Source organism: Haliaeetus leucocephalus, unplaced genomic scaffold (genome assembly GCF_000737465.1).
Source record: "Haliaeetus leucocephalus isolate CR32 unplaced genomic scaffold, Haliaeetus_leucocephalus-4.0 Scaffold932, whole genome shotgun sequence".
NCBI classification, from domain to species: Eukaryota; Metazoa; Chordata; class Aves; order Accipitriformes; family Accipitridae; genus Haliaeetus; species Haliaeetus leucocephalus.
Genome location: NW_010973368.1, coordinates 5,528,721 through 5,543,369, shown reverse-complemented (window position 1 = coordinate 5,543,369; position 14,649 = coordinate 5,528,721). Strand labels below are relative to the sequence as shown.

At 40.7% G+C, this 14,649-nt stretch overlaps 1 protein-coding gene across 2 annotated transcripts in view; it reads right to left on the bottom strand.

Moving 5' to 3' along the window:
* The window catches only part of NRXN3 (neurexin 3), a 984,457-nt gene that overhangs the window by 759,908 nt on the left and 209,900 nt on the right, over positions 1 to 14,649 (bottom strand). For both annotated transcript variants that reach the window (XM_010583781.1, XM_010583780.1), the window contains exons 5-7: positions 7,273 to 7,574; positions 1,930 to 1,974; positions 16 to 177 (exon numbers count right to left, since the gene is read on the bottom strand). In XM_010583781.1, the coding sequence (XP_010582083.1) occupies positions 16 to 177; positions 1,930 to 1,974; positions 7,273 to 7,574 (509 nt within the window). The remainder of the gene's footprint in view (positions 1 to 15; positions 178 to 1,929; positions 1,975 to 7,272; positions 7,575 to 14,649) is intronic.

Here is a 14,649-nt window from a genome sequence, read left to right as displayed (position 1 = left end):
ATTTGAAACAGTTACCTCTTTGAGGCAGCCCATGAAGTTGTTGCTTACTGGAGAGCCAGGTAAATCAGCAGTACTGGGGCTCCCTCCCACGTAAAAGAAGTCATCTGAGCCCAGCATGGTGTAGTCCTCCTGCGTGTAGCCCGTGGTGGTAAGGATGCCATCCACTGAGATTGTCACCTGTTCAAGGGACACAACAGACAAAGAAAATCCCAGCAATGACCTTACAATCCTGAACAGAACAAGTTACCTCCCCTATATTTTTATGCCAGTTTTATTAAGGATTTTGTTGAGATTTGGTATGTATTTTTTTAGTTCAGCCAAGCTCCATTTTCTGGTCTGCTTCGCCCACAATGGAAATGCTCCAGCATCTGCTTCTCCCCTTTCTGGTGTATCAGCACTGTCAGACTGACCAGCAGTCTACTCATCAAGATGCTTTCCATTTATTCAGGCCAGAAAATGGAACTGCCCTTGAAAGAGATTTCTCATATTAGCTGATTTTATGACTAATTAGTATTTATTTTAATGATTACAGTTAGTTATGGTTGTTAGTAAAAAAAAAAAACACTAATGAAGACGAGGTTGGTATTTTTTATTTTTTGTTTCTTTTGCTCACGGCACACTGACAATCATGCATTCAGGGAAGTGGGGGAGGGATCTCACTTTCAATACATTATGGATGTGCATGCCATGTACCTAGAGAGACACACACCCACCACCCACCAAAAAAGGAATTAAAAAGAAATTGTATATTACAAATTCATAACCAAAATATAAATAGGAAATAAATCAAAATAAAATAAATCAAAATAAATCAACCACACACCAACAAGTGTGAGAGAAGCAGAGATGAGAAAGAAAGAAAACACAAAGCGTGCACACGCTACACTTTGACATGTCATGCCAATATATCTGGAGCCCAGAAAGATGACAAGGTAAAAATAGAGAAAAGGGGGGGGGAGGGGGGGAAGGCAAGAGGGAGAGAGAGAAAACTATTTCACACTTGCATGCAATCAAAAATAAAAATACCAAACAAACCCCATAATAATAAAAAAAATCAAAACCAAACAGAAATGTCCCCAAAACCTCTAACCCCAAACACGTCAAGGGTGAAGGGAGATGGAAGGAGAGGGAGGGAGAGGAGCAAGTGAATTTGATGTGTTTTGCTTAGATGTTGTTAGTGGTTTAAAGGGAAGATGAAGGAAAATAGATCGAGGCCAGGAGACGGGCGAGTCACCAGACGTGGACATGCCATGCAGAGTGTGTACTGAAACAAACAACTGGCTGAGCTCCTGTCGGCCACGGCAGGTAGAGGTCAGAGAGAGAGAGAGAAAGTGAGAGCGAGAGCAAGAGGGAGGAGGAGGAGAGAAAGAGGAGGGAGGGAAGTAGGGGAAAATCAGGAGAAAGAGGACAACTCCGGCCAGTTTGCCTGTAATAGCCGTTGCCACAACAAAAGGATGAGAGAAAAAGAGAGCCTTCACCACCACGGACTAGAGGCCCTGCAAATGGTTCTGATCTAGAAACCTTCAGAGTAAAAACAAAAACCGAAAGGGGAGAAAAAAGCAAAATGAAAGCCAAAGCAAAAGAGAGAAGGCTAAACTCAAAAGCAAGGGACAAAAAACCCCAACAATTTATCACTGGAATGGAAAAGAAGAACTAAAGAGGGAGGTGAAGAAACCAACGAAAGAAATGTCCAAACCCCATTTCCAGAAGAGTTGTGTTAGTTGCTTTTGTTGCTCATTTTTCCATTAAAAGAGAAGAAAAGAAGGGGGGAGAAAAAAAAGGAGGGGAAAAAAGTGTTTTCAATGAAATTAAAATAAATTAAAGGAAGAAGTAAGTATAAAGGAGGGGGGAAAAAGAGGGGGTAGGGGGAGGAAAAGGCAGGTAACACACGGCAAACCCAAAAAAAGAGACAATAAGAATGATATCTACCAGACAATGTAGTTTGTTTACCATAGCGTGTCCAATGCCTGAGTGCTTTGCGGAAAAGGGGGAAGAAAGGAAATTAAAAAATCGTGAACAGAACGATTGTTAATTAAAATAACTAAAAGCAAAGATGAGTCGTTAGGGTGTTAGTACATTAGTTGGTTAGTAATAATGACACATTGCATGAATGGCCTAGTGTTAGTCTTTCAAAAAAAGGCATGGGGCACCTGAGACACACAAAGTGAGAAAGAGGACAATGTGACCAGGACTCTATGGGGAACCATGCCGTCTAGACTGTAAAGAAGGGTGCTGCCTAGTCTTCCCACCCTGGTATTAGTCATTAACTTCAACCCTCACATACATTATCCAGGACCGAAGCAGAGTTAAAACAGTGCAATACTTACTCTCCAAATGCCCATCAAGGTGCTTCCCTCAAACAAGAACCTTACCCTCAGAGATGTACACGCACAGTACACAGTTTGCCCCTTCAGCACAAACCCAACCATGACTCCCTTCTTCCACCACCACCACCCACCTACATTCCTGCTCCTCTTCCAAGCCTCACTACCCTCAAGTGTTGCAGAGTATCACAAGCAGGCCAATATTTCCTTTGGCTGGAGAATACAGATGAAGATGAGTCCAAGACTCTGAGTCTTCCTTCCAAGCTTCCCAATCTGCAGGTTTCTTTACAGCAGGTGAGTTTGTGACTTTCAGGAGAAGCACACAAAAATGCCTGTGCTTGGCTGTTTGCCTGTAGCTCACTTCTGTCATCTGAGAGTATAGGAATTGAACCTCTCCTACTGTGGGAAGAAATGTGTCGAGGAACTGTGTAGGAAGAATTGTCGCTTGTGTCAAGGTTGAAGGCAGAAGACTGACAAGACTTAGTGTCTCTCCTGTTATACTGCATCTATATTACAGAGGAGCTAGGAGAATTCACCAGTCAGTTTACTTAGTTGGACTTAGCAGAACTTTGCAGATACTTTGTTAATCCCTCCCAAGGCATGCAGATGCCAACTGTTTGAACCTACACATTGTTTCTTGTTTGCTTTTTAGCAGCTGAGGAACTCAAGATCTTTACAGCAGACTTTGCATGGCGACTAGCTTCAGTGTTAGTAGGGAAGTGCAGCCCATGAGGCTCCATGTCCTTGTTCCACTGTGACTGAAGTTGGCAAGAACTATCCTAAATTACAGAAACAAGATCTGTGATGCCTCATGTAAAAATTATCTGCTTGCAAATTTCAGAGAGTTGTGCATTGACTAAGGAAATAAGTTTGTGAAAACCTTGTGGCATTGAACATAATGTCCCAAGTCTATTTTATTTGTCTATGGGAATGAAATAACAATATTCTGTACTTGGGTATAATGAGCACAAACTCCTGAATTCTTCATCAAGGAAGTCTCACTCACAGTGGTATGTTGTGTTAGTGAATCCATTTTTACAAACAAGAGAGTTGGATTATGGGACGGGGGGGAAGAGCATGCTAAAAATGAGACAGTGTCAGCAGCAGACCTGAAGACAGACACGGGAAGTCTGACCTTCAGTCTCCTCCACTCCTCCTCCTCCTTGCACCAGACCACACTGCCCCAAACATGCTCTGAAAGGCCTGGTAAAATACAACCATGATCCTATTTCTAGTAAAGGTTTCTCACAAGGCAGAAAGAGGGCTTAGTTTTAACTGAAATAATAAGATAAACAAACAGGGAGATTTGCTTTGACATTAGCAATCACTACTCAAGGGAATCTGTGGGTTCACTTGATTTGTCTCTAAGGAGATTTACTGCTGTGATACTTATTTCGTCTAAAAAAAAAGCAGCACTTAGTACTCTCCTAGCTTAGCTACAAAACATTTAACAATTCCAAAAAGTACTGGGCAAAAGTCCAGCTATTTAAAGTTCTGCTCTAATTCTAGAAACAGCCAAAAAATTATGCAAATCCTCCTCCCCCTTCTCCCAACCCCAAAAAGAGCAGAGGAAAAGACTAGATGGCATCCTGAAGCTGCTGATAGCCCATTTACCTGGAATTGTTTTAGCTTTGGATCGCATTCTTGGAATTTCTAATTTTATTTTTTTTAAAGTTCATTTTAAAAAGAAATGTATTTATCTCCAATGCAATGTTTTCAACCAATTACAAGGAAGCTACTGATTTCCTTATAAAGCTTCAATATTCAGGGGCAATGTTTTTTGTTGGTTTTTTTTGTTTGGTTTTGGGGTGGTTTTTTTGAGGAAACATGAGCACAGCTGGAAACAAGACTTCCAAGTGATCTATATTATGCTGCAACATTACAGGTGAATTTATGTCAGGAAAGATGCAGAGTAGGTAATTTCTTACATACAAAATTATTTAGGATATACAAAATTATATTGGATACAATAAAGGACAAAATGTGTAATTTTATAAATGATAAATAATCTTTGTCCTTCATTGATATCTTCATATAGAAGATGTAAAGGACTTTACAGGTTCATAGTCTGTCTGAAAAAATGGTTAAGTATTTTACAGATAAAGAAACTCTCTCTCATGTACACACAGACAAAACCAGGAGACATGAGCTGCTGGAAGGTGCTGTCGGAATGGAGAAAAACAGAACTCCTTCATCCTGTACTTTATTTAGAATTGTGTCTTTGGGGGGGTGTTAAATGAAGCATTTATAAGGTCAAGATATAGAGTGACCATTCTTAGTTGTGTCCTGAAAAATGTCCATAGCAGGTATTAATTGGTTATCAGTCATTCAAGTTTTCAATCTTTTCCAAACTCTTTATCCTGAAGATTGAAGGGTTTTAAGACTTTTTCATCCTTAGTAATATCAATTAAAACTAAGAATGCATGGGACCCGACAGGAAGGCTGCAGCATTCAAGGTTTCTCTTTATTGAAAACTGTGACAACCTTCAGGACTAGCAGTGTTGCTTCTCCTCAAGGCCTCATCAATTCCAATTTTTGGGCAGTTTGGGTTCTGATCAATGTCTTAATTTAGAGACCAGACTTGATAGAAGTTAAAATGGAAGTATCCAGGGAAAAGACAACTCAAAAAAATTCCAGCCTTATTGATGACTACTGGTTGAACTGTATTCTGTCATGCCTATCCATAGAATTGGACCCCAAATCACCTCTGCTACTTATTTTTAATTTGATTTTAAGACTGGCCTTTCTTTGGAAAGAGCACAGCCATCTTATTAAAACATCCTCTCTCTTGCCCAGTCAAGTTGGACCCTTCAAGAACTCAGGATCACATGAAAACATCCACATTGAATAGATCAGGAGGATTAAAAATTTGTGATGCTGCTTAACTGGCAAGAGACTCACCTGCTTTCTAATAATTGCCAAAGTACTGTCCTGGTCTAATCAAAGACGAGGAGGCATAGACCTATTTCCATTTAACTGTGGACCAAGAAAAAAAGTCACTAGCTGAAAGATTAGGAAAAGAAAGTGAGAGCTCTCCATCCACAGTTTTGTCTGTGACCCTTCCTCACTTTCTGCTTCTTCAAGATCCAAACCAATCCTGGCATGAAGCAAGGATGCATTTTGCTCCAGGCACAATTTCCCATTGAAAACCAATGTCCAACAAAAATAAGAAGTATGATTAACTAAAATGACCAGTAAGCTCTACTGAGATATTCAGAGATCAGCCATTCTGAAACGACCTAAAAATAAAAAAATGCATCAAATAAAGCCCTGTATTCTGACCCTTCCAGACTGACAAACCTCAACCAGTTGGTGCCTCTCCCTCTACTGGACCAATGGGAACATCTGAACAAAATAGGATCATTAAGACCCATCCACTGCATACAAAATTAAATTTGCATCTGCATATGAGCTATTGAAAACAGACTCATGTTGCCATATGTAAGAACCCTGCAGTCTCGTGAGCATTTGATGACAGATTTGTTATCAAAGACCCAGACACCCTGAGCATGTAGAAACACAGGGATTCACATGTGAAAGACAAATAAATATCTTCAGCCCAAACCCCAAATATTTAAAAGAAAGATATGAAATCCCTGTAACAGATAAATTATCTGCCAATATCTACTAGTAGAGACTGTTTCTGATCCCCGGCACTGATTATCCTATACTCACAGATACATTTTACCTTAGCTACTGTAAAATGTCACCACAAAAGCTGTTTTCTCAGCAAATGACATAGTATAAACTGAAATAAAACTATTAAGGGTTGTGTTAATATTCACATTAATGAGCAAATAAACAGATCATATTGTTTTCACAAATTGGTTTTAAAATCTTAGTTTACAAGCTATTTCTGCTGCCTCTACCAATCAGCAGGATACCAAATAGCTCCTATTCACAGTGTAAACCTCATTTATCATGCAGCGGATGGGCCTTAGTGACTTGATATATTCACCAGCTTTCAGAGCAAGATTATTTAATTTTATCTTATCTATTTATGTCTGAATTTATATTTCATGAGGAAGGCTTCATGATTTTAAGACTAGCCTATTACCAAATACGTCACCTGATAGAGTTGTCTGCTTAGAAAAGCAGCATGCAGATGTGTGAAATTACAGTGGTAAAATCAGAAAAACTTTTCCAAAGTGGAATTGTAGGGTGCTGGATTGATCTGGGTTTGCTTGGCTTTTTTGATCCTTCCACTTTTCCAGTCCTCACAGCCAACAGAAGAGTCTCATAGGCAGAGACACAAGAAAAAGTAGAATCTCATTATAGAAAGAAGGGGGAAAAAAATCAAAAAGAAGAAAAGAAGAACAGAGAATCAAGAAGACTCAGAAAGACTCCAGCCAATTAATTCCAAAGCTATAAAGTTGAAATAATTACACACGTACCCACCAGCCTGCATACCTGCACACTCACATGCACACACAAAAGAAAAAAAAAAAAAGTAAAGGAAAAACAAAAGACTTCCAGAATTAGAATTATGACATCATGGCAACAGTTAAACCAATTAACAAAACTGAAAGAAAAAGGATAGAGGTGTAGAGCATTGGCTGTTAGAAAAAGACTCTGTTCCCACAGTAATTAAATGCAGCAAGAATATTACTGATAAGATTGAATCATAATTAAGGAAATAATAAAATAAAAAAGGGAGAACAGAAAAATAGAAAAGGAAAAGAGAGATGAAAGTAATGTCACAATTTTTTATTATTAAATCAAAGTGGAAAAACCCAGAAAATTAATAAAGTGGAAATGAAGATATCGCAACAGGGATAAATTCCCACCAGTTAATGCTTTTTCACTGTCCTTTAGATACCAAGATCCAGAAAAGGTGGAGAAACTCCAGTGACTGAGCATCCCCACTTCTCCATTACTCTCTCCTATCTGCCTGTCCCAATAAAAAGAACAAAATTTTCCCCCAGCATTTTCTCCCTTTCACCATTACCTGCCGCAGGTTGCGTGTCACCTTAACGTCATGCCATGCGTTGTCATTGAACTTGCCATTGACCGGCTCCACAATGGCCTCGAAGGCCCCAGACCCCAGGTTAATGACCAACGAAACTGCACCGTCTTTCAGGGCCAGGTTGACATAATCAGCTGACTTGCCGGTGTGCAGAATGAGCCCGTTGCGTTGCCATGTCTTGAAGGAGAGAGTGATCTCATCGCTGCTGCTCTGGATGGGGTTTTGCGACAGGTCATAGCAAAGGTATTCGGAACCACGGAAAGTGGCCATGTTCTCATCTCGTGCTGGAAAAAAAGGGGAAACAAAAGAACTATTCAGCAGTCAGCCAAGAAGAGATTTAAGGTTGTCATGAAATTCCTAAGCAATCCCACAGCACTGTTAATGTTCTATACAACTATATATCATGGCATGCTAATGACTGTACAGCTCCTCTTGTAAAACGGCTATCAAGAGAATTAACAGCAGGATCCTCGGTACCGAAGAATTTCTGTGCCATGTTTTCAGTTTCACTGCAGCACTGTCACCATAGGGACCGTTCAAAAGTATGCCGTGGAGTCTAGGAAAAGTACATTCAAAGACACTGCTATAAGACACTTCAAAAAGTTTTTGGGACAATGATAGAAAACTCTATGGTTTGCAACATGACCATCACATCTGCATTGTTTCAAAAGAAACCAACATTTCCCAAAGATTAGTATTTAGGTTCATTGCTATTGTTGTCTGAACTTATCTTAACCCATTTGGCAGGCATTTTAAGACAGGCATCAGAATATAATCCTGACAGAGCTAGCCCCTTCCTTTCAACTGAATGAGAGACAAGCAGACAAGAGAGCCACATGAAGTGTCCTATAGTTTCCTTCTCTGAGAGCATGAGGGAAGTCCACATAAAACATTTTGTCCACAGACGTAAGTAATGATGTTGCTGGTAAACACGTCTCAGAACTTTGCCTATTTGATCACCTTATCCAGAAAATCTGTGCTAGACAAGCATGCCTTTTTCATACAGCAAAAATAAACGGGGGAATTATTCACAGCATGTGACATGACATATTTCCTCCTTCAGAAAAAAATCTCCTACATGCAGTAAGGAAAACCACTGAACTAATTTCTTAGCAACTAGAGGCAGCATTTGAATACCATAAAAGTCCTTCATGTGAGCTGCAAGTCTGCTTCCCAGTACCTGGGCTTCCACAGTCACTCAGAGCCAGCTCTGCTGCCGTACTGCACTCTTGTGACTTGAGCCAGCTGTGTACCCTGGTTTTGCCCGGTGGAAAAAATACAGAACGGTGATGTTAAAGTTTGCAGGAAGGCTCTCTATAGCCCATTCCTACCAGTGCCATCTGGGGGAAAATGGTACTTACAATGGAAGCTATTCAGATCCCCCCACTCCATATTGCAGCACCTTTCTGACTCCCAGCTGTGAAAGTGAGTCTGAGCATGAGTAACTAGGTAGTACAAGCAGTCAAGCTATCATTGCTTACAATCCGCTGCATAAGGCAAGTGCTGGTGCTATTGCCGTTGACATTAATAGCATTTTTCTGCTTCATTTTGTCTCATTTAGTAATCCTAATACAGATTAGCCAGAATTTATTAGTACAAGACTTAAGGGAAAACACTTGTCATAGCCATTCTTGAAAAATAAGTACATGGTAAAATCCGTGCCCTTACAGCATGGTTTCAAAACAGCACAGTGTTGCAACATGAACATATATCATCCTCAAGTGATAGGTCTGCTTTAAGCAGAGACTTTGCAGCCTTCATTGAGGGTATCACAGAATGAACTCGTTAAAAAATCTGGGCACTTTGAAGGCAGCAGTAATGTGTGTTTGTACTTATGCAAGCAAACGATGTGCCTATACACCCCTGCGAGCAAACAGTAAGACAAATTACTCCATGCAACAGTATAGGTTGGGAGCCAACTGGCTCAAAAGCGGCTTTACAGAAGAAGACCCGAGGGCCCCAGCGGACAAGTTGAGCACAAGTCAGCAGCGCCTGCCCTTTCAGCAACAGCCAGCTGCATCCCCGGCTGTATTAGCAAGAATGCAGCCAGCAGGCCAAGGGAAGTAATTCTTCCCCTGATGGACACTTGATTATGCACAGTCCTGAGCTGTATGCTCTAACTGGACATTCTCTGAGCTAGTGGCTAGACTACACAGCCTCTGGAGGTCCTTTGCAAATTACTTGGTTCTGCGATTCTGTTCTGAATACATTTAACTACCACCAAGGAGTGCATATACTTGTGTCAGTGTTCAAACAGCCTAAGCACAGAGGGACGATATTCATTGCAGTTCTGGAAGTCAGAGCTGAGCCTGACTTCACAACCCTCTCCACAATGTTAATTCCCCTGCCTAGTCACTCCTGATCCATTGGAAGGAAACATGTTACAATCAAGTCGGACACATGCTCTATGTACCTGCAGGTAATTCCCATCAAATAGCCGGTGTCTGAGGGCAGGAGTCAAACACAATCGTTATGACTGAGCCTTTTTCCCACAGCCGGGGATGTGTGAAGCACTGACGTCTTTGGGAAGGGGGGCGTGGGGGACTGATTGTTCACTCAGTACAAGACATATTAATAGGGCTCATTTTCACTTTCTCAACCACTTAGACAAAAACTCACTGGTCTATGCAATACAAAGGAGAAGGCAAAGCGTAGATTAGAAATCTAAATGGTATTTTAAGGCAACCACTGCAGACTCCTCAAAACAGAGCAGAGAAAATTGAGAGAGCTATTACTCTTACTTGTACCATTGGTTTTAATAAAAGGTGCTATCAACCCACCTCTGCATGCAACTACATCATCTGCCTGTTTCTTCCAGTCATCTGCTTCTGACCCTTATCACAGATGGGATTCTGGACCTGTTCCTTCTTTATATGCTTCCTGTTCTTGGGAGAATGTCACCTATTTCTGTTTCATACGTTGTTACAGGGTTTTTTTCTCCCTCCTGTGGCTGCTCTGGATAGACATTTAAATTTGCAGATCACCACACACCAAAATCTCTCTGGGGTTCACTGGCCAATCCAAATTCACACCTGTCCACCCCATGCCTCATAAGCACAACTCCCAAGGTCAACATGCTCTCTAAAATTGTATTTTGCAAACAACTAGTTCCTAAACAGTTTACCAGTGGCCACGTGGATGATTGGTTTACCGCTATCATGAAAGGCTTCAGTGCACAGATTGGGCTCAAATCACTGAAGAGCTTGACCATGTGTTCTTCCACACTACAACACAGTAGCCTGTGTCAGGCCACATGAAAGGCTTTTTACCAAGCACAGTCTTTTCCTGCTCTCCTGCCTGTGAGGACACTCTGACATATGTGATAACTATGACTGTAAAGCACCTGAGAATTACCAGACAGCATGGAGGGGGGAAAGGGATACAGGTTCTCTCTACCATGTATAAGAGAAAAAGCCCTAAGTAGGTTGCAGGTCTCACAGTATTTCCATATGCTTTCAGGCATAGTCTGGTGACGTCTGGAAGACCAGAGAGTGGTGAACCGCTTGCTATTTGTTAGCTTGTAAGCCTTGTGCTCTACATTCTGAAGGCTCCACAAATTGCACTGTGATATTTATGGCTTCTATATTCTTTAAACAGTGGTAGTGTACCAAGGAGCCTCTGCATAGCAACACAGCTAACACAGAATAGTTAAACTTAAGCCCAACTCAAAGCCAATAGGGATCCTTGGTCTATGTTACATGAAGCAATAAATCAAACCTTGGTTTTGCTGGGATGTGAAACCTTGTATATAGTAAGTGACATTGACTTGAACTGGTGATCTAGCTGTTCAAGTGTGACAATGCAACTGCATAAAATAACATTTACTTAAACGAGCATTTAGAATATGTTTACAAACTCTTGATATATACATGATTTGCAAGATTTAATTTTTAACTCAGTTAATACTAAACAGATTTACAAAAAACAGAATCTGAAAGCAGGTTAGAACATGTACGGAGTTAAACCTTCATTTCACTTGTTAATCTAAACCCATTATTTATTTTCTAACACATTTATATAACTAAATTCTCTGCAACGGCTGGGATTTGCAGAGATCCAAGACCGGTTTAAAACTCCACATTCAGACTTAAACCTTTGACATATTCAAAGCCTCACAGAAATCACCAGAGTGGAAGCAAACCCCAGCATCTTCAAACTGACCAACACAGACATTTTCCTTGAATGAACGGAGTCACTCATCACTTTAAGAAGCGGGAGAACGTTATCCTTTCCTGACTAAACATGAATAGGCACAGCTAACACATTAAGCAGTTACCACCACCGGCCCACTGCAAAGCGAGTTTTGCAAGTCTCAGATCTATACCTATTCAAATCCCCAAATCGGCTATCAACACATACTGCAGGCTGACAGCAAGAACAGAAACAAAAGCAAGGCCAACAACTACCTAAGCCAAGCTCCTGGCTCTTATCCCTGCAGAAACCCCAGAGCTTGCTGAGTCTCAGGTTCCCAGGAGAAGAAAAGACTGGGGATCTTTCTATATTGTATATTGCTATATTGCCTGTTCAGGAGAACCAGATGGTAATTTTAACTTCAGTTTTCATGTGCAAAGCTGTTGCTACGTGTTCCTGTCACAGCTCTTTCTACAAAGGAGAACTCAAATATTCAGAATTCACAACATCACTAGGAAGCAGAGAAACCTTAGCATTTTGATTTATGCATGAGGAAACGAATGCACAGACGTTTTAATGGATTTACTCATGGCCACCAAGAAAATCAATAGTAGAGGAAGCATTTGAGTTCAGGATCTCCTAGCTCCCCATGCTGGACTCATTCCACAGGTTCTCATATACTTTTGGAGGGAAACCAACCTCCTATTTTTCTCCAGTCCTGCCAGGAAGTCACCCCAACAAAAACTGTGGAGCAGAGGAGCCTCCAAAGTTTTGGATGATGCCTGAAAATAAATACTTCATGATTGTGAAGCCAAAACCAGCAAATCCTACAAGCACTGGTTCTTCCCAGGGGCATGAAGTTTAATACTCAACAAAAGCAACATCTTATGTAACAGGACTTCTGGCCTCAGACACAATCAGGAAATATTTAGAAAAATATGAAAGGGACAGTGACTTTCCGGAAGTCTCCTGAAGAAAACTTCAAGCAGCTGCTCACCCTCTCAACTTCTGTCAAAACCCACTGCATTACAGGTGTACTCTGAGGCAGTCCCTATCTCACTGGGGTTTGGTTTACAGCCAACATTGGAGCATGTTTCCTGTCAGTGAGAAAAGCAAACTGTCTGCACTGCTTCAGAATTAATAACCACTCCAATGTTCGGTGGGATTTACCTTATCTGAGTGGTTTGCTGTGCTTTGCACAGAAGAGCTGGTGCTGTCTGATAATCTAGGAATGGTCTAACAGTGTCAAGCATCAGGCTTCTCTGTCAAAGCAGTGTACTTTAATGACAGAGGCAGCAGAACAGCTGGGTACTCCCTTGACCTTCTGTCAAGCAGAGGTCAACAAGGAAAACAGTGTTTACAAGAACCTTTTCTCCCTACCGTTTAACAGTTCTCTATAACTTCAGACAATCCTACAGGTATGCAACTTGTCCTAAGGAAAAAAAACTGTTTCCACAGTTATTCACTGACCACAGAATTGTTATTAAAGTAGAGGACTATCACCCACCATGGCAGGGGAAAAAAAAAAAAAACCAAACCAAAACCAAAAACTCCCCCCAAACCCAATGTCACCATGAATCCAGAACACAGAAGGAAAAGTATCAGTGTACTCAAAATGTATTGTGGATAGATAATTAAGCTAGTGCAATAAGTGTTATAAAATACAGCTACACAGAAGGCCTAAGTGCAAGGAGGTAAAAACAGCAGAAGTTCTCACTGTTGGCATTAGTTGTGCTGCTTGAATGATGGGCCCTCCTCACCTGAGGACATGCTAGTGGCATCAGTAGAGTATTACAGTAGAGCCATGGTGCTCAGTGGCTATGAACTTATTGCACATGGGCATCAGCTATGCTTTCAGCAGCATGACATTTAACACAAGGAAACTACCTAATTTATTTATGATAGGATGACTGGCTAACATCATGATCCTAGCAAGCACAATTGAACTTGGTGTTTCTGGGAGTAAATTTTGTGGCAGTCTTCCTGTACTGCTGAAATTAACAGGTATTCCTGCTTTGTCACTGTATAGCAGGGTATGGACATGACTAAATGACTTCGTGCCAGTGCATGTACCTTTGTCTCCTTTCTATACCAATTCTTACACCATAAACAAGAGACCTAAAATTTTAAAATTCTAACTGAGCTGTAAGAAATCTTTTGACACAAGTTGTAATGAAGTCTGGAAAGAATAAATTCTATATTTGAACCATATGAACAAAGGGGAAAAAACACTTAGAAGCTGTTCTTGATGTGAGCTGTGAGAGATCAAGGCATCACCTCCCAAAGGATGTGGCAGAACCCCAGTGTGGGCAAACCCCCATAAATTCTACTAAGAGGCAATTCTGTTCTGGGCAGAAGGGTTGTCCTGGGAGTCACCTATAATAGCTATGATCCTCAACAACATTATAGAACAACGAACGATTTATGTTCCAAGTCACTTTCACATGTATCTGATGTTCCCTCAGAGGTTAGGGGAGTGGAACCTGTACATCAAATGACACAGAACATAAGTCAGCCAACACCTCTGAAGGACAAAAAAGGTGAACTATTTCCATCACCCTCCGAAAGAGTTGTCCAGTGACTGAATGCTGAAACCCTAATGAAAGCCCTCAGAAGCAGTCAGCGCAGCTCACCCAGATTCATGTTATTAAAACAAAGCTGGATAGTTTAGTAACAATCAGGCTGTTATTTTAAAGAGATGGTGACAGATTCCAGTAATAGCTAAACAGCAGATTACTGCATCCTCCATTAAGTTGTCCAAATCTTTTTGTTGCGTTCCTCCTTTCTAGCCTTTGGGCAGGAAAAATAATACATCCAAATAGTTCTGTTTTTTCTAGTCTGATCATTCTTCACACCACCTGACTGAATCAGTGACACCACTAATCAAACCCTCTTATAAGGTCCCATGCTCTCACCCTCACATACACACTTTTGTGCACTTCATAGCCAAAAGCAAATATTTGTATGAAAAATCTTACAGAGCTCATTTAATTATTTAGATACATAAGAAAGAGTGTGAAAAACATTCTTCTATGCATGAAGCATCTTCCAAGCATCACCAACAGTGATACTGATATGTGGAAGCTTTGAGAGTCATATCATATACTGCATTTATACTCCACAAACTGTAAAGTAAGAATGTCTAAGTCATCTTAATGTCATGAGACAACTGAACAGACGGCATTGATAAAAGCTTATAAAATGAATATTACTTCTAACTTCAAGGAA